Below are 21865 nucleotides of genomic sequence, written 5' to 3'. Positions count from 1 at the left end.
AATTATTATAGATATCATCCTTTATGTTTTGATCTTTATCTTTAATATAGAAATCTTTGAATGATTTTTGATTCTTTCACAATTACTTAAGTTGATTATTTGATAATTCACTTGATGTCTGGGATATACGAGGGCAGCGCCAAAATTTCCCGGCCTAAATATGAACGAAACAAAGTAGAGTAACAATTTTTTATTATTTTTCAATATAATCCTGCTTAACTTCAATACGCTTATTACATCTCTCTATTAACAACTCAATCCCTTTACAAAAATATTCTTTTGGTTTGTCTGCAAAATGAGCTAAACAGCCTCTTTTAACTCAACTTCGTCGTTAAACCGCCGTCCACGTAAGTCCTTTTTCAAATATCCACACAAATAATAGTCGCTGGGGACCAAATCTGGACTATAGGGAGGATGATCTATCTGTTGGAACCCACACTCTAAAATGGCAGCTTGTGCAACACCAGCAGTATGGACAGGTGCATTATCGTGCCTTTGGTCAGTTTTACACGTATGCAGTCTCGCAATTTATGTAATAATATCGCTTAATATTTACCATTGACAGTGGTATTAGTTTCTTTAAAATCTATCAAAAGTATTCCTTCACAATCGCTAAAGATCGTGGCCATCACCTTTTTTGTTGACTGGCAGACTATGAATTTTCTTGGAGATGCTTCACCCTTACGACGCATCTCCATTGATTCTTTTTTCGATAATAGAGAACCATAGTTTCATCTCCCGTCACAATAGTTTCCATCACAGGCTTCGGTTCCGACCCACAGAGTTCCAAAAAAGACCGCGGACACTCGACACGGCGTAGTTTTTGAATAGCCGAAAGGTTTTTAGGAACCCATTTTGCACTAACCTTATGCACACCTAAATGATCATGCAGGATTCGACGAACACTTGTATCAGAAAGCTTATTAATTTCTGAGATTTCCTTGATCTTTAAACGTCGATCCCTCAATACCACCTCTTCCACAATCGCAACAATATCTTCCGTTATGACCTCCACTGGTCGACCAGTTCTTGAATCATCTTCAAGGGACTCCTGCCCCATTCGAAAACGTTTTGCCCATTCTTTCACTACAGAATACGAAGGAGAACTTTGGCCGTACACACCATCCAGCCTTTCTTTAATAATTTTAGGTGCTAACCCTTTTTTTGTCAAAAACTTTATGACTGCTCTATACTCAATTTGCGTTATTTGCGACATTTTTTTGGACACGTCTTGTTTAAAATGTTAAATGTTAAAAATAAGAAATTATTTTTTTTCGCAGTCTACTAAGATATATATCTATAAGAAGACAAAGTTTTATTGTGATACTGAAGCTGCATCTATGTCAGGCCGGAAAATTTTGGCGCTAACCTCGTAGGTTCAGAATAAACTAGTTTTTCCAAGTTTGAATCGGTTTTTCTAGTTTGAGCTCAAAAGTCGTAAAGTAGATCCTTTGGGAAGCTCATACTTTCTCTTAAATAAATAAAGATTTTTGTGATTTGCAAGTTTGTGTTGCTCCGCAATTTCATTAAATACAAGATGGGCAAGAACACAATTTATTTGTTAAAATAACGGTCCTTTTGTCTAATTTGATACCAACATCAACGATCTGTTTAGTGTCTTAGTTTTTTTTTGTTCATCTGAAACGAGTGCTAATTAAACCGAAAAACATTTTCTACATAATTTCAAATCTCAAAAACCAATTAATGACAACAATAGGTTGGCATCAAACAGATACACGATATACGACATATTTATTCCACGATTGACTATGACATATGAATGTGCGGACGAACCATATTTAAGTGTAATGTTACGAGGGAAGCGGTTAACGACACGGAAATATGAAGTCCAAGAAAAACAACAACATGTTGCCGTTTTCTTGCAAGCCTACCGTTTTGCAATTACGAATTTAGTGAATTTAATCCACCGAATCATTTTGTAATAGTTATTAACACAAACATTTTAAAATATTACTCCCCTTTTAAAAATAGATAAACGAAATCTAAAATTGGCGTCTGGGGCTCGAATTTCAAAATAAGCGTAAAGGTGAAAACCGTACCTATCTGTTAAAGTCTGTTCATATATATATATATATATATATATATATATATATATATATATATATATATATATATATATATATATATATATATATATATATATATATATATATATATATATATATATATATATATATATATATATATATATATATATATATATATATATATATATATATATATATATATATATATATATATATATATATAAGAAAGTGACTAACTAATATGAATTAAGGAAAGACCCGGATAAGCTGTAAGAATGAAATATGGCCGAACAGGTCCGCACTTTGCTTAGAATTTAATTATTTGGGGTTTTGTTAGGAAAGATACTAAACAATATTTATGTATTTATGTATGTATTTATGTTTAAATCTGAAATAAAATTTCAAATTATTTTTATTACCTACTTAAATTACTTAAAATTATTCACATAATATATCAGTATCACTATCGCTATCATCGCCTGTTCTAATTATTATTTGTTCTATATTATTTGCAATATGGGTATACGATTGTTCCGCTTTTTCTATATGTTTAACCGAATTTGGCCAACTTTGTGGAGGGATGTTAAAAACTTCGATTTCTATAAGTTTGAGGACATTGGAGATTTCAGTTGGTGCCAAACATGTTCAATGGGAGTAAATATACAGCGGTAAGGTGGAAGCTTTAAAACTGCATGCCCCAGATTTTTTGCATAATTATCACAGACGTATTCCTTTTGTAGGTTCAAGCTTTGTAGAATCTTAATTATTTGGTATAATCTTGTGAACATAAATGTCGTAATTATACATGTACTTTTGGATTGTTGCTTTTGTGTCACATGAGGAAGGGGTTTTAGTCAACTACCAACTTTCAAATAAATCAGCGGTGGTGCCCAGAGAAGAATCTTTCATATTTTCATATATTTTTCGCAGATAGTCCATTTGGAATCCAACCATCTTTAGAGCCAGCATGCAAAATAGTTATTCTTTTACCTCTTTTTGATGGCGCGTTTGCTTTACACGTATCAGTTGAGTCAACCCAAAGCTTTTCCGGGGTGTCCATAAGCGTCGAATCAGGTTTCGTCACTTTCATCTACACTCGACAAAAAGTCAGCATCGCTTCTTTTTTTCGTCGCTGAAATGGGATTATTCACAATTTTCCATACAGTTGATGTTGGAATTTTCGTCAATGTGGCCGTTTCTTCTAAAGATGCTGGCACCGCGTTCAATGAAAGTCAAATAAACATTGTTTATAACTTCCTTAGTCTCAATAGAATAGTGTTTTCTACATTTGGGCGGGAGCATCTCCCGAGATATACTAGACTCGCACATATTTTGCATAATTCGCACACGATTCAACATACGCTTACACACGAAACAAGAATGATTACTATTAAACTTAAACTAAGTAATATACCAAACCAAAGAATATTAAACACAGGTAGGTATAAAATTATTTTTTATTACGGACAACAATTTTACCTGAATTTAAATTCCGAAACTTTAGTTAATAATCTTGTTGCATTGTATGTTAATGACCACCCTTGGATAATCCCATTCAAAAGCAATTGGTCACTTTCTTATATTTATGAACAGACGATACCACTTCAGAGGGTATTTTTATATAGAGTGTCCGCATTAAAGTTCACATTATATAGGGACGTTTTTTATTAATAAATTTTAGCAGATTTTGATTTGTGCATCAGATTTAATAAACTAATAATTACATTTTGATGCAAAGCTAACATTTATAGTCAAATAAAATTTAGTTCATTTCATTACAATTCAAAGAGGCAGCCGACCTAAGATATACAATAAAAAAAAAATAAATAATTAAAAAGCCACATTGTTTAAAATAACATCATCCCTTTCAAAAATTTTAAATTGATCTAGAGATATAAGAAATTAGTATCTATTTCTAATGAGGAAATTGGCTGCTTAATACAATAAATAACGGACGATAAGGATCCCCATTTTCTTAGGAAATTAATATCGTTCTTTTGAAAGTCGCTTACGTCTCATTTGTACATATATATTGTAACACTTAAGAGATGGTTGTTGGTTCAGCAGGTCACGAATTCTCTTGAGAAACTTTGGGTATGTGTTGTGATGATCGGCAAACCGTCCACCTAGGTCTAACGTTCTTGAGACACTGGAGGAGTTTGACAGTACTTGTTGTACGCTGCTACCTGACAGCGACTTAAATATTAACCTGTTCTCTGATCAACCTTCTGTGGAGCACTTTGCTAATTTTCTGGAATCCTTTGATTTATCTCAAATTATAACTGAACCCACCAGAATAACAGGCAATTCTCAAACACTGATCGACCTGATTGTGACGTCAGATAGCCAGAATGTGAAAGACGAAAATGTCTTTAACCTACACAGTATTTCTGACCACTTTGTTATCACTTGTTCTGTTTACGGTTTAGAGGTTCCGAAGTTCTTTACGTAAGTAGTTTTACTTACACAAATTTTCGAAACTTAGATCAGACTGTCTTCTTGGAGCTTTTGAAGAGTCGATTGGGATCATATCAACAGTCTTACTGATGTTGACTACATGGTCGAGCTCGTTAATGCAAGGATAATTGACATATTTGGTATCTGGTAGCAATGAAAATTAAAGGTTATGCCGAATTTAAACAGCCATAAACGGATGATCCATGGGAACCCTACAAGTCTCTTCACAACCATACTGCTGGCATTATGAAGAGAGGAAAAGAGAGGTATATACAACAAGCCTTGCCTCACAGTAACAGTGGCTCCAGTTGCAGTATGTTGCAAAATTTTACAAAATTTTGCGCCAACAGTTTTTTTATAAGTACCCGCACCACAGTTAAAAATTCATAGCAGCAGACTGCTTGAAAAATGTAAGTCACAAAAAATCTCTCAAACTCTAAATTTCAAATTTAAAACAGTTACCAACCGTTATAGGGATTCTAAATTCGTTAAAGAGCAGCAACGCTGTTGGTTCGGATTATGTCTCCCTGCAAATGTTGATGTTGGTCAGACACTATTTAAGAGGCCATATAACCCACATTCTTAATTCCTATATACTTTCGAGCAAGTTTCCAAAAACATAGAAGTTAGTTATGCCGAAAGTTTCTAGTCCAAAAGAATTTTCCCACTTGATGCCAATAAGCAGTCTTGCCTGTCTTTTCCAAAATCTTGGAAAACATTTCGAGTGCTCAACCTAGCTTTAGGCCGAATTACAACGGCATTGACGGCATGATTTACTGTGCGCGGTGGACAGAGGGGAAGTGACTTCTTTGATTCTGCTTGACTATAGTAAAGCGTTTGACACGGTAGATCATTCCACGTTGTGTAATAAATTGGGCTACTACGGTTTTCACCCATTGTCGGTTGGTTTGATTTTCCATCTATATCGCTAAGTTCCACACATTCGTCGATGATACTCAGATTTATTTGTCATATCACATTTCAGAAAGTCAATATGCTAAATAAAATATAAATAAGGACTTCACTTCGATTGTCACGGTTTCTTTAGCGCATAATGTTAGTGTTAAGGGGTCTAAATCGGCGGTCATGTTCTTTGGACCTAAGGCCGGGAGAGACTCTGCAAAGAACACCGTAAATCTTACGATTGCGGATGAGATCCTTCCCACGATCGATGAGGTCAGCAACTTGGGGTTGTGGCTTGACAGTGAGTTGCGCTTCACCCAATATGTGAATTACATGTGTCAAACATCATACGGCATACTTAAAGTACTCTACCCAAATAAGAATATTACGCCACCAGAGTTAAATTCCCCTTGTGTGAGAGTTTAATACTCTCTGTAGAATGTGACTCTGTGTATGCACCGACACTGCTGCGGAGAGATTGTGATAGGCTACAAACGAATCAGAATTCCTGCTACCGTTTCTCCTACGACATCAGGAAGTTCGATAGAATCAATAACAAAGTTGCCGAGTCGGGCAGATTAAAACTGAACCTTTTACGAAATTTTCACTAACAAGGTATCGATTTCGGGGGAACCAGCATACTTATACCAGAAATTGACCAGAATTGAGAACGTCAGCTCTTATCATAGAATCAGTTCTTCTCTGAGACATTCGGTAATTATATTCAGTTATTCGGTAATTATATAACAAAGTTGTTTTTCTTTAGGATTATCGATACGGTTTAGTATAAATTATTGTTGCGTCGGTTAGGTTAAGCTTAAAAACGTCCACTAGTCAGACGCTTTACCTTTTCGCCATGTAATATAATTGTTATATTTCCCACTGTTTGTTTTTTTTCCTTTGTAATTCATTTTGTTACTTGTGGACTGATATATTATGCTTAGGCAAGAGATTACTTAAAATATTCCTTCACAACAGATACTTTTGGGGGAGAAGTTCAAGTTTGGAATCTCCTCATTTTTGATTGGGTTCTCCGCAAGAGAAAATCTGTGTTTTCTTCATTCGAGATTACATATATTTAGCTCGATGTTTAGTTATTATTATTTATCCTATTTTTTATAAGATTTGCTTTCCTCTAAGGATGAAATGTTTGTCGGCAAGCATTACTTCACTTTTCCCACATCTATCCTTTTCTTATTGCCAAGGTCCTGGCGGAGTGGTACAAGGTAGAATTTAATTATTGAGATCCCCTATTCGCAAACACGGTGATGTTACTTAAATAGTACTTTTTCTATTAAGTAGGAAAATTTGACCATCGAACCGGGTTTTCAGAAAACCCATTGCATTCACTGCACGTGGAACCAGGTTAACTATAAGTCACTACGTCACTTCGCGAGAATTATTAGCGGATCATTCCAACAAAGGTATGCCGTATGCATTGCGTTTGTCGTAAATCACCATGCGGCGGTCATGTCGGTCCCGTAGAAAGCACTTCCCATTCAATGCAAAGTAAACAATCTCTAGCCTGCATCCAAGAGACGTATTAAAGGATTTGATTTTCAATTTAAACGTTCCCAGAGTATTTATGCGCGCTGTTGTTGACTAGGAAAATAAACAGAATATTATTCGACTATGTATAGAATAGCGATGGCACTATCCGAGAGAAAAATAATCAGGAATTCGATTCTCGAAATATATAGAGATATTTCGCATACTGGGTCAAGTGTTCGGCTCGGATCTCTGCATCGGGCAGCAATGTTGCCCGAATATACATACAGTATACAGGATAACGCAATGGTGTGACAAAGTACCAGGTGACCCAACGATTCAGTGAAGTAAGTTTTCGCCGCTTTGGCACTATTAGCGTCAAAATTATATATACAGGAACTTCCTCTGTTACGGGAAAATTGTAAATTGCAAAAATATGAACATTTGGAATTAAACTAATGTTGGTAGAAGCAATCAATAATATTTGTAAAATTGTCCATCTAAAATTGACATCTATTAACTTGCCCTGTAGGAAATGGTCTATTGAACAAATTTAGTTAATATTTTTTTTTCAATTTTTTATATTTTCTAGACATGAAGTGTCTTATAATTAATATTATCTAGATAGAGAGTATTTCGTACGAGAAATATTGTACCTATGGTGATTGACAGGACAAAAATGTAAAAAACGTGAATAAAATCGAATAAAATAAAAAATTGAATATAAGCACCCTCGAAAAAAAAGTACTATTAATTCATTAATACATTGGTGGCGCAAAAATGTATTTGTCGGTGCTGGCTTCCTAGCACTTCAATTTTTTGTGGGCCATTTGCACCTTAAAAAGAATCAATTTAAGGATATACTGCAAAAGGGACTATTGAAGAATGTAAATTTTGTAATTGTAAGCAGATAGTCTGGCCCTGGGAAATCCGTGAAATCCGTCAAATCTTAATTAAAGTCGAAGAAAAATAAAAAATATTAAGAAACTTAAATTTTGACTAGAATTCTGAAAAAAAAATCAAAAATATTATATTTATTCATTTAACACAATACTCTTCCACACTTTTTGGAAAAAGGTTTTAAATATATTTTTTATATGTATATCATTTTTAGTTAATATTTTTTTACATAACATAAATACAAAAATTTTCCACATAAAGTCGATTATTTTTCAAAATCAGTGAAATCTGGAGAGCCATTCAGAAATCTGTGAAATATTTATAGAATCCGTGAAATCTTGCGTGAAATTTGTGAAAACATATGGTTGTGTGAAATCTGTAGCATTTTCGGATGGTGATTTGCCCCTTGTTTTGGATCATTCTACAAAGCTAAAAATTAATTTACTTGCGTCATAGAACTGGAAAATAACTTTTTATTTTCATTGTAGTTTATAGAAAAATGCCATTATGAAAAGTTTGCATTGATTTGATATAAGTGCAAGTGCGTGTCAGTTGTCTTCATTGAAAAATTTCGTATACCACGGTTAAATTCTCGCACTTTTCACTTTGTTAGGGCCATAGGATATTAATGTAGCGTGTTCTAATTGTAATAATTTGTCAAACGTATGTGATAAATTTAACTGCAGACTGAATGGATTGTGAAACATATGTTTGATGTCTGGTAGACGTCGCTTTATAGAACCTCAACGTCGATGGCGAATTTGGTTGCTAAATATTATTTTTGTTTTGATATTACTAAATAGATTATTTTCTGTTGAACAATAAATCTATTTTAATTATTATTATTAAACATCATATCAGTAAACTTAGAACTGTCTCAGGAATATTTGGGATACCTGCCAGAGACCCTAATGCTAGTTTTTTGTTCAGCGCTCCCTCATGATCAGAATATCCCATAGGGTTTTCTTGCCCCTGGGAACGACTAAACAAGCCGGATTTATATGTTGGGGATTTTTTCAAGACGTAGGAAATTCACAATTTTGTTTGAATTTATTAGTGTAAACGTGGACATTTTTGAAATTTACAACAGCGGACGTGGCGATTAGGACCTTATTCTCCTAGGCTAGAGGTTATATTAATGTGTCCCATATTAGCAGATACTTTTGGGAGCAGGACATGTTTAGAATCTCTTATTATTGCTTAGGTTCTTTATATAATTGTGTGTATTGTGAAAACACAGTTCTACGAGAATATCTGAGTTGTTCTTATTTGATATTACATATACATTTAAACGGCTGAGAGTTTGTCACATGAAATGGAAATAGCTTTCCTGTGTCCCTGAGGAACAAAGTACGCGTATACACTGTGGGATTATCGAAATGATTCGATTACGCTCAGCGCTAGTACAGAAAATCTCACAGACCCCCGGCCGCACGTTAACCTTGAACACCGACATTCTTTCGGCCCTCACCTTGGCTTGAAACGCGATCCCGTGATGAAAAGCTTCTTCTGGGTGTAGCGGAATCCTAGTGTCGTAGTCGTCATTCTGCACCAGATCGTATTGTTTTTTCGATGGCATTTTATCACTTTCCGCGGCGGCACGTTTACATTTTCACTTTCGCGTTTTAACCGGAAAGACACCGAGATCCACGCTATACAGAATCTACCGTTGACTAATTTGTCATTAGAACGGGGCGCGTACTTATCTCTTCGGACGTGGTAGGGGTCACGTGACTCATCCTGATCCGGTGCACCTGGAACAAAGTTAAACAATCACGCACAAAGGAAGTTGGTATATTGGTTTCTGGGTAGGAAAAAAGCGACGTGTACGGGGCACTATTAAATATTTCCCACGTGAGTTGTTTGTGTGGGACTCCCACGCGCTTTGTAACGGCCACCTGGGGAACGACGGATCGATAGACGCTGCACACAAAAAAAGTGTTGTATCGCCAATATCAGTTCCCTAATTGAAGATGTTCCGATTCGTCTAACACAACTCCCCGGCTTATCCCAAATGGGAAAATATTTAATTACTAATTTTACAAAAAAAAGGCCTGCCTCGTGAGAAAGTAAATTTGGACAATAATATTTCTATGTTGGACATACAAGCCTTAAAAAGTACCGGGTTTAAAATTAATAGAGGACATTAGTTAACATGATAACATGATAGCAATGGTTGCTTAAAATAATAATAATAATAATAGTCTTTATTAAGATATTTTAAATTAACGCACAAGGTGTAGACAAAATTACGTAATACAAACTAATATCTCAACATCTCAAACGGCGAAATCTAGCTTAAGACCTTGATCTCAGCTACTGAACATTAACCGAATATTACAATAGCAATCAAACAACAAGCTATAATAATAAAGAGGGTCTAAAAATTCATTATTTTTTATAATTATTATAAAGGTTAATGGCAGTATAGCTAAAGTAGCGTTCATATTTACAAGAATTATGCTGGGGCATATCCAGAATGTTTTTCATCCTTTTGTGAATTTCATACCGAAACACTAGACAATCTTTCAAGTACGTTGATAAAGAATATTTCATGACTTTAAATACAACAAATTGCGAGTAAAAATTGGAACAGGAATTTAATTTTCAGCCATTCCATCGCAAATATTTTTTTCTGATATACGGTCAAACTTTTTCAAACCATAAACGAATCGGGCACAGCTGTTCTGGATTTTTGGTAATCTGGATTTATCAGCAACGGTTAAGAATGCATAGTATAATGGAAGACAGTATATAATTTTAGAAAGGATACATGCCTCAGAGAGTTTTTTTCGTACTCTAAAATTTAATATATGTTTATTTGTATATAGCGTTTTGAGGGATATATATTTTTTTACACAAATTAACAATCGATTATTGAATAGGATGAATCTTCGGAATTGGGAAAACTATGGCTGTTTTCCATATGGATGGAAATGGATGGATACCCAGTCTCTAAACAAACACTTATTGTATGAGTAATGTGATTCAGTATGACCGGAAGACACAGTTTAACCATAAGTAAAGGAACATTGTCACACCCGGCAGCATTTGATTTAATCTATTTTCTGAATCTGCTAATGTCTTCTTGAGCAGGTACTACAAAATCGAAAAAAACAAAATCACTTATCCTATTGGATTTGTAAAATTCAATCAACCCAGCATCCGCACTGTGACTGGAAAAAGTTGATAAAAAATATGTGTTAATAATTGGCCGACCTTGCAAATTTGGTGGTAATCCTGGCTTAGTTCTTGGCATGATATTTATTCTTTTTAAACGCTCCCAGATCGTAGCAGCATCTTTAAAGGTAACAAGTTGAGGCATAACAAAGAATAGTTACCTAGACTTTTGTATCTATTCCAGTTTTCGACAGTTTTGTTTTTTTTAGTTAATATGTATTTTTTCACTTTAAGGCTATTCTGAAAGCAAACCGCTATACCACCTCCACTTCTGCCGACACGGTTTTGCCGGATTAAACTATAGCCATATATGTCCTATTAACTATAGCCATCTATATCTTACAAGTGATCTTCTAAGATCTAAACATACCAAATCTCATTTTTTTCGAGAACAAGTTGAGAAAAAGGCAATTGAACTAAGTTCCACGAAGCCACCGTCACCCAAATACCTGGGATTTGGAACTAAGTTAGGTTCTGAGTAATTATTTATTGTTCTGATTAGGTTTTCCGGGGTTTTCCTAATTCAAGCAACGAATGCTGTTATTGTTCCCCAGGTTGCACAAGGATTATAAAATAAGACTGTAAATAATTTTATTTCCTTAAAATTGGTGTGCAAAGTTTGAGATTAATTTTTGAGGGGGCGTGTTAGACTGTTTAAAAAAATGAATTTACAGGTTCTTTGATTTTAAATCTTTGCCGGCTCGGTATTTTTATGTTTATATAAAAATGACGAAGGGACTTCGTGACGTTATGAATAAAATTACTGTGTAAGAATGTAGGTCCTGCATGGCCCATTTATTTGCTTTCACGATGTTTTAAAATATGATTCGAAATACAGTCGATGCCTTCTTTGTAAAGGAGAGAGAAATTAAATATTTCCATAATATCAAAATGTTATTTATATATATTTATATATTTACCCCATACCCTTCATAAACCGCACCAATTCTTCGTTTTAAAATACAGGACTTTTTTTACAAACGAAACTCGAATTTACCTATTTGTTAACATGACGTACATTTTAGCTGTCTTTAGTTCATAAATTTTTTTGAAAAAATGCTTTCCATTACAACCCCTAGCGAGCATTATGAAAACTAGAAACTAAGTTCCATTTTCTCTTAATCACTATTGTGATAATTTTCCGCATGTCTTTACGACTGTTTATTTATTTTTAAATCCGGTACTTTTTGAAGGCACCCTGTATGTCCAACGTTTGGTAGGAAGTTCCTACCTAGCGTTTCATTGTATTATGTAGGGTGTTAATTAAGTAATTGTATAAACTTTAAGGAGCGGATTTTGGACTAATTTTAAGATAAAAAGTTGATATGAACATGATTCCGCAAAGGCTTGGTTCTTGAAATTAAAAAAAACGGTTTTATTTAGTTTTTTAATTATATTTTTATTCAGTAACATGGCAAGTAGACAAAATAACGACATACTGGGCGTATTGTTGAGGAAAAACCGAAATATCTATTAATTTAGTTTTTTTGTTTAATTTATTTATCGATAACTTTTTTTGTGTCGCACTGTATTTCATCTTTGACTGAACAGACCTATTCTAAAATCAGTTCTAAATACAAAAGGTAATTTTAGTACTTGTCGCTTAAACTTAAAAAACAAGTCAGTATGGTTAGAAATAACAATTTCCGAAACTTAAGAAATTGTTATTTCTCTATTATCAACACAGTTATTGAAATATCGACATGAATACTTGGGTTCGGGTTTTTTTTTGCGATGTTGAAGTCAAATACATTCTATTTTTTTGTGATTATATGTAAAGGGCGCTAGTTACATTCTATAATCTCACTTTCTAAACTAAAAAGTTACACTACATTTCTGTCGATAGAACACACTGTTTACGAGATATCTGGCTCAAAAAGATTTCCTCAAGCATAAGTGTTATGGATTAGAAATGAACACATTCACGTATTAGCGTAATCATTGATTAAGATAAGTAAATATATTTTACCGTGATTTGAAAACATTTTATTAATTAAAATATGGGTCTATAAAATATCACTCATTGCCAAATCAAATTCGGAATAAAAGTTTGAAATTGGGACCAATTTTAAGTGCAGTCACTTAAAACTGGTCCCAATTTCACATTTTAAAAAGAAAAGTGAACAGTGCTAATGAGAAAATTATTGCATGAAATAGCGAGAGTGTAGCTAGCGCCCACACATATGTGAAAAACTGGAATATTATTCACCATCCAGAAAAGTGAAATAACAATTTCGAGAACTAAAATGTAATACTCTCTATCTGACTAATGGGGGACATTTTACCTTTGTGTTGCTTTTTGGTGCAAATAAATATTTATTTGCACCAACAAAACACACAGTTTTTAAGTGATTAGCATTTAGTGTTTCGTAAAAATTATACTTTTTGATTTTTCTGGCTGTTGCGATTAGCTAATCAACTATAAAGAAATAATATTTATAAATCTAAATAAACGCTATTTAATAATATTAACAAAATTGTAAAACACCAAATAATTCGGGTCCGAATTCCAGAATCAAAAACGTCAACAAACGAAGTGGACTGAGGCAATGACAGATCTAGAGCATGCTGTTGATCGCTGGATGTGATCGTGGTTTTTGCGATAAATTTCTTATTTTCTTAAAATTCAATTTGTGGGAATTTATTTCGGGAACCAATGAAAAGGGTACGGAATGATGGACAGACACACAGCGATGTGTCAGCTTCCCGAGATTACCGATCCATCGATATTCGAATATTTCACTTTTATAAATAAATAAGAAGTTAGTTCTACTTTTCTATTTATCGCACCTTGAATAAATTCGTCAACATACATTTAAAATAATAAGTTTTCTACTCACTGATAGCGGAAAATTATTGGAACATATTTTCGTTGGTGTGAACGTCGCAATTTTGTTGCACACCTATTTATTAGTATCGAATTTACAATAGGATTAAAAATACTTTTATTTATCAAAATAAATAAGAACCAAAAGTTCAGATTTTCACGAAATTATATATTTTGACATGACAATTGTTTTGACAACACTGTGTCTTTATCATATGTCACATTTGATAAAGACACGGTGTCGAAACAATTGTCATGTCAAAATATATAATTTCGCGAAAATCTGAACTTTTAGTTCTTATTTATTTTGATAAATGGATTTTCATCAAGTAAAAGCTACCTCAGTTCAATTTTATGTATCTACAATTTACTGGTTTAGAATAGTAAATTATAGTTAGAAAGCAAATTCATTGCCTTCGTCACATACGGGCGATGACGTATCAGGTTGCTGGCGACGTCACAAACTGGCAAAGGCAACGCCGCAGCGGTTAACAGTGGCAACGTGAGCCCTGCACTTATGTCGTAATTGTAGCCGTCGAAAGAATACCTGCTCGGTGCAGCTGCCTCGCGAGCGGGATGGATTTCGGTTCATTCAACTTCGATAAAAACCGAGAAGCTATTCTTTTAAAAATGGTGGTCAAGGTCGCGAGTTGTCTAACAACTTGATTGGCGCTTGAATAAAAAGTAAATCAAATATTTCTTCATCGCGGAAAAATATTTGGTTTGTTTTTCTGACTCCAAATTTTTGACGGATTGTGAAATTGCGCGGTATTTTCCATGATTGCGTGGGGTATATGGGTATATATATATATATATATATATATATATATATATATATATATATATATATATATATATATATATATATATATATATATATATATATATATATATATATACCAAACAAAATGTTTTTATCCTCAGCAGAAAATAAGCTATAACAATTTCAGAAAGGTGTAGGTGCAGTTAAGCTCTGTGCAATAAAGTTATTTTTGATTCTTATCAATACGTTAATTATAAATAGTCTTTGTCGTCATTTTTTACCACAATCTTGCCCCTTTACATAAAGTAACTCGGTACGAGACCCTCCGTTAGCCACTTCTGAATGTGCAAAATAATGACATATCAATAATTCTGAAAAAACATCACATCAAAACTAGATTCTCTACTTGTCCCAAAATCTTGTCTAGATCTGCGATAGGTTAGCTAGCAGGAGCACCAGTAACCGTGCAGCTGCAACAAAGAAAACATCGAAGAAACAGGTCGAAAAATATCGACCAAAATACTCAGCAGAGATCCATCAGACTTCTACAAATAATGAAATCAGCAGTATCTGAAGATGACACCAGATTTTATTCCACGCTCTGCGAATGTATGCGGAGTGTAATAAATAAAAATAAAGAATGACATGGTTCTTTTCACAAGGAACAGGAGTACCAAATAAGCTACGCCGAGGAAGTAAAATACCTGGGGGTGAAACTCCATAGCAGATTTGAAAACAGGACCCATGCTGACATACGGATCGATTGCCTGGGGTCACAAGGCACAACAGAATTAGAACAGATTCAAAGAATGGCATGCCTAACTATCATAGGAGACAGGAAAACTACACCAACCAAAACTCTGGAGCAACCCGCGACGTTGGTATGTCCAATGTAGCCAAAATATGCCAATAGGCCCCTCAACGAGACACGCATAATTAACGTCTACTCCGATGGTTACTGTAACCGCAAAAGAAATCACCAGACGCAAAGTGACTATTGGACCCTTCATACACCACGTTTTACGTCAAAATCAGAAAGTGACCGTGCCCTCGTTAATGTTGTTAATCTTTGGTTTTTATTCTAACCTCGTGTAATTATATGTTATTTATTGCCGAAGCTATAATTTACACGTACGCCACACCGGCGTGATTTCGGGGAAATGAGGGGGCGTAAATAAAATCGCGAGTCGTTAGAAATCGAACGAATGACTGTATGGAAAATTCCGATTGGTTGGTAAGCCTGATTGGGTGAGCCGGTCGAAATTTGACTGGTTCGGAAAAGCTAATTGTCAAGAGGATTTCTACGAATGCGTAGAAAGGACACGCCCCAAAAATAGATATGCAAACTGCAAATTTCATATTCCAACTCGAAATTTTACGGTCGAAGTTAAAGACAGGATGGTATATCAGTACGCCTGCTGTTACATTAGCAATTTTCACATTTACGGATGCAGATGGCTAAAAAGGTAAATTAGTTGATATGGTCCTTTTCCAAAAGGTAACCAGGTCTTCGTGGCACCGGTGCTAGTAAGTACTTAAACAAGCTTCGCCCAGGAAACACACCTAGCGGTGAGACTCGATAGGAAGTTAACATGAAACTTCGAACTCAAACAGGATTAAAAAGCGTATATTTTTTATAAGCCGTCGGACCATAGGCAAGACGTGGGGGCATGGGATCATGAGACCAATGTTAACATATGGTGCGCTTGCCTGAGTCAAGAAGGCACAACAAACAACTGCAAGTCGTAAATTAGAACAAATCCAAAGGATGGAACGTCTGACGTACTGGGCTATCAAAACCACAGCGGAGAAGACTCTGTAGGTAATAATGTATGTCACACCTCTCGATATATACGTAAGAGACTTGGTTTTGATGACTATGGAGCCTCTCTGTGACGTGCATAGAATGAAGCAGGACGAGTTCCATAGTGCCAACCTTGGGTAAGATGTTCAGTGTGCTACAGACGAAGCTCGCTAGCATTACTGTAGCCCCAAAAGAAATGATCAGGAGCAAATTTACTGGTAAAACTGTATGAATGTATACAGATGGCATACAGGCAGTTCTGATATTTCATTGACCATGTTCTACAGATACAGATACAGATACATACCTTGAAGTAAGCGCTGATCGTTTTCAGCAATTATTGTAAATGTTGTGAACTAGTTCATTCTAAGTCTTGATGATGATCTTAGTGTGTTGCATGATAATGCAACCAATAAATGATAAATTTTTTCGCAGGTTTAACTTTTTAAATAAAAATAAATTTTATTCGCAGTGATCTCTCAAAGCGCAATCTAGCGGCGATACCAGTCTAAATCAATCTGCTCAGGACAGTATTGGTAACCTAGAAGAAGCCCTTTTCCAGGTTTGACAAAGGGCATTTAGCTATTCGGAAGTTATTGATATTTATTTCCACTTACCTTTAAGAGATAGATCAAAAAACTTTTAACGAAAAAGGATCAAGTTGATCGCAGCTTTGCAACGGTGTCCATTTTAGCAATCCGTAATATTAGATTACGGCCCCTGGAGAACATTCTAGAAACTTAATCATAATTCCCAACATTTTATCTTGGCCGTTATGTATTTTTCACTCCAAGTCTTTACGACAAGTAGGTTTCGAGATATGGCCGAGTAATTAGCCACCCGGTACTACAATATTTGCTTAAAGAAAAAACTGATTTAAGTACTTATTGAGGTTAAACATACGACTTTAAGGGTTGATCTCAAATATATAAAAGAACTATTATCTTTGTGCAGTGTATCATCAACAGTAATCTTGTTGCTATACAAAATCTTGTTGCTATACAAATTGGGCTGAGGTAATAATCACAATTATATCACACATGAAAAATCGACAGACCAAGTCGTCCGCATTAAACAAACCATGGACAAAAAAAGGGTGATGGGTTCATTTCCACGCCGAAGGTATGCGTGCTTTTAATCTTTTTTTGAGTAATTATAAGATTGAATGAATACAATCCTTGTAACCGTCCGCATGGCAAAAAAAACGACTCGACATTTTGCATGCCGAGAAACTGCGCCCGCGGACACGAAACGAAAGTTTTCGAGCCATTCGCCTGAGTAAACTGACTGCAATTTTATTTGTTATAGACGGCGATTAGCAATCTCGGTGACAAAGGAAACAACGCACACAATGCAGCAGAGATACTAACATGACGTCCATAAATTAAAAATATATTACGTAAATAGCTAACCGATAGCTAACTATACAGTGTGGCAAAGCGAAATGAAATTAAATATCGTCAACTTAATGCGCTATTATCAAAATTAAGTCTATAAGTGTCAGAATATTTTGGTTTGATTTGGAACTTGCACAGTTTATTTGTTACAATAGAATAAATATATTCTTTTTTCTACTCCCCTCTCTAAAATATGTTCAAAGTGTCGAAAAGTTCGTGTAAGATCGAGTGGTTTCGGACAGCGAACCCACGAACAGTTGAGACATGGCCTCCTGACAAAATCATACATGTTAAAGTGACAGATAAATAAACAGAATTGTTAGGTTAGAACTAGCAATTTTTTTGAGCTAATATTTTATTTTTTTAAAACAGAAATTTAGTTAATTTTAATTGATAAATTCATAAAGTAGGCAAGTGAAAATGGAGAACAGGAATATAAAAGCGCAACCTTAAGAATTGTTCTTGGAAGTCGAAACCCTGATCTCCCCTTCAGATAACCATGATCCGATTCTGAGAATAAACCGCATTTTTCGAGAACACTTCACCACTTCAAATATTTTAGAAAAATTTGAGGAATGCTATTGGACCATTTTGAATGCTCCCGGAAGGTACTAAACTTTAAAGAATGATTAATTATATGAACTGAAATATGAATTATTTTATTTATACAACTTTCACTACACCAACTGGATTTTAACTGCTAATAATTCATTTACTGAGTATTTTCGAGATTTTTAAATCGAAAAGGGGCCCTCGTGGAATAATTAGGACATTCAGGTCATTAGCGTGTCTGTAAGGATATTCTGTACGCATCCCAGTTTGTTATCAGAATTGAAAATTCTTATTTAATTTTTTCTTTCTCAAGAACCTAGCTATGACCTAATGATTTATTGCGACCAATCCGAAATATTCACTCCCCCATCAGACGCAATCCTCGTAAAAAGTCCGTCATTTAATGGGGGGGCATCATATCCAGACTCTCAAATCTGAAAGTTTCGGACCCCAGTTTTAAGTACTTTGATGCTTCCCATCATCGTGGAATGTGATCTGTCCTTTTCTCATCTTTCAAGCAATCTGACTATCCTAAAATACCTCACTTACCCGCTTCAATATTGTAGCGCTCTTCTGCTTTGAATGATATATTGATACCTCTATCCTCTGATGCCATCAATGAATGTCAACGGCAAAGCCACCACTTGACAAAGATCACTTGAAAAAGTCTAGCACTGTACTAACACATGTAATACAGTACCGTAATGTAATTCTGCTACATGCAATGTAGTACTGCTTTGGCTAGTCTCAAAAAGCAAAAGCAATACTTTCATCAAATTCTAGTGTATCGTACATAACGTCGGTTGTGTTTATAATTTTTAATAGATCAACTTCCGAGTAATTTCTTTCGTATACGTGGAAAAACTCGTCTAAAAAAGAAGATCCGCAGTATAGTTAATTAAAACTACAAGAAAGCACATTACGTTATGTTAAATCTTATAATAAGCATAAACTTTTATCCAATTAATTAATCAAACTTATGTAAAATCTTATTCGCACAGTAAGTAGTAATTTTTTCACAATGCGATTAGCTATTCCAAATAGTCATTTATGATTTCCTGATCGTAATTTTGTCCGTCAAACTTAAATTACAAATAGAAGTGCCTGTCATCTGTAGATACAAATGCATTATGCAGTGCTTAAGAAAGTTTTTAAGAAGATATTAAATAAAGCTAAAAAGGAGAGAACCTAAATAACAGATGACCACCACTATTACTGTAAAAATTTGACAACTGTTTTAGAAAACCCAACAAAGTGAAGAATACCTATCAACAGTTCACCAACGAAAGGTTTAAAGTAGTCCGATAGTACTAAAGACATAGACATTAGTGAAGCTAAACACTTTTCCAAAACCCGACGGGAAATTGGGAGAAAAATCATTATGTTCTGAATGAACTGTTAAACTTAGTGGTTTTAATTGACCTACCTGTGAGAAACAGATTAGTAAAACCATGCCTTCTAAAGGAGAAATAATAATAATAATCATAAGACATAATCGAAATAATATATTAAAAATAATAAATTAGAAGTAGAAACCCGGAGTGGCGGGCTCTGATGCCGAGCGACGCGACATAGGATTAGACTTCTCTGAGATATTAAAAGAATGCACAACACAGGTCTTAAAAGAGATGAATAATCTAACCACTTAAATGATTATTAAAGGGAATCCCAACGATCCACGATCCGCCAGATAAACTACAAAATAGAAAATCAAAAACAAACTATCGGAGCTACTTAAAATCCGACCTACCCAGTGCTTTTATAAATTTATAAATATATATATATATATATATATATATATATATATATATATATATATATATATATATATATATATATATATATATATATATATATATATATATATATATATATATATATATATATATATATATATATATATATATATATATATATATATATATATATATATATATATATATATATATATATATATATATATATATATATATATATATATATATATAATATAATGGGGATGGGAGAAAGTAAAAGGGTTTGTAACAGAAGAAACAATGTCGGAAGCTGATAAAATGCTGAAAAACTCTGTAGGGAACTTTATTATTTCTCTGGACTCCAACGACTATAGTTCAACTGGCTACTAGAAACATGATCATTACAAATGAAGTTGAATTGTAAATATGTGAACACTTCGTATCTGGACCAAATCCACCCGGACCCAAATTATCTAGCGTTAAGATTACAACTTTAAGTGCTTTTGACATGTTTAGTCAATAGAGAGAATTTATATGCATTTTACTATGCATTATGTTTACTATTCTGAGCCTATAGTGCTTAGAATTAACTATGAGTCTTAAGCATAAAAAAAGGAAAAATATATAAAGCTTGCAAGCACAATAATTGAATAAACATATAATTATAACATCTATATTCCGCTTCTTAATTCGAGAGAATAATAAAATGTAAATCTGCAATGACAGGAATAATTAAACAGGGACTTAAACGTCATATGGTAAAGTTCAGACGAATTACAAAAATTGTTTCCGATTAATTCAGCATTTTCGTTTTTAAAACCTCATACCCCTTAAATTAGAGTTACACCAAATTACATATAATAGAAAGACGAATTCAATGAATGAAACTAATGTGACTTCAATTAGTTAATTTATTACAATAAATATAAGGATTGAAAAAGATTTTTATGATCATAAATGTAGAAATCAAGTAAATAAAAACTTTATATAAAAGTAATAAAAACATGTTATTATTTAAAAAAATCTGCTATTTACAATACAACTATACACTACAGATGAACTATAGTCCATGGAGCCCAGAAAAATAATAAGGGGCTGTACAGTGCCTTCGAGTATATTATCAACTTTCCATAGTTTTTCTTCGCCTTCAGTCTCATGTTCGACGCACTTGTCTTGAGTTTTTTCGTAACAAAATTTCATTTCTTTCAAATTTTTCTATGACTTTTTGTTAGCAATAGGGGAAACGATTAAGTAAAATGAGTACATTATTCTTCTGTACTTCTCATTGCTGACCTTCAACTCAACTCGAACACATTTCAACTAGTTTTGCAACTACAAACGTTAAGTTTAGGCATCTAAGAGCTTTGAAAACATTTTTAACATCAAATCCTTGAAACTGATTACAATTCTAGTTTTAAACACTCAGATACAGACACCTGCCACCCTCCTTACCATATGGAATACGGCTAAATTTTACAATAATGATTTATAACTCTATCGTATTAACAAACAGAGCCTAATCTGTTGATTCATAATTCTGAGGCCAGTGTATGGATTTGATTTTTTGTGGAGGGGCGTTATTATCGTAGAAATGCGAAATGTCTTTGGACGACGACAATTTTTAGTGCAAGCTCTCATTACAAGTTTAAGGTCATTAAACACCCGCAATTTAGACTAGTGGGTATAAAACTTAACGTGTAATTAGAACGTAAAGCACTGACGGCTGCACAGACCACCCATAGTGAAGCGGAGAAAGAAGGAACGTGTTAAACCCAAAGCAGTATCATGTTTCTGGTTAGAATCCAGCGTA

General features: G+C 34.1%; 1 protein-coding gene across 1 annotated transcript in view; it reads right to left on the bottom strand.

Annotated features, from left to right (window-relative positions):
• The window catches only part of LOC132697830 (carboxyl-terminal PDZ ligand of neuronal nitric oxide synthase protein), a 145844-nt gene that overhangs the window by 100053 nt on the left and 23926 nt on the right, over positions 1–21865 (bottom strand). The window contains exon 2 of the mRNA XM_060663506.1: positions 9268–9550. Coding sequence (XP_060519489.1) covers positions 9268–9375 — 108 coding nt within the window. The 5' untranslated portion in view covers positions 9376–9550. The remainder of the gene's footprint in view (positions 1–9267; positions 9551–21865) is intronic.

The sequence above is a fragment of the Cylas formicarius genome, unplaced genomic scaffold (assembly GCF_029955315.1).
Source record: "Cylas formicarius isolate icCylForm1 unplaced genomic scaffold, icCylForm1.1 PGA_scaffold_2__14_contigs__length_35257938, whole genome shotgun sequence".
NCBI classification, from domain to species: Eukaryota; Metazoa; Arthropoda; class Insecta; order Coleoptera; family Brentidae; genus Cylas; species Cylas formicarius.
The sequence above is the reverse complement of the archived record's forward strand: the minus strand, read 5'-3'. Positions and strand labels throughout refer to the sequence as shown.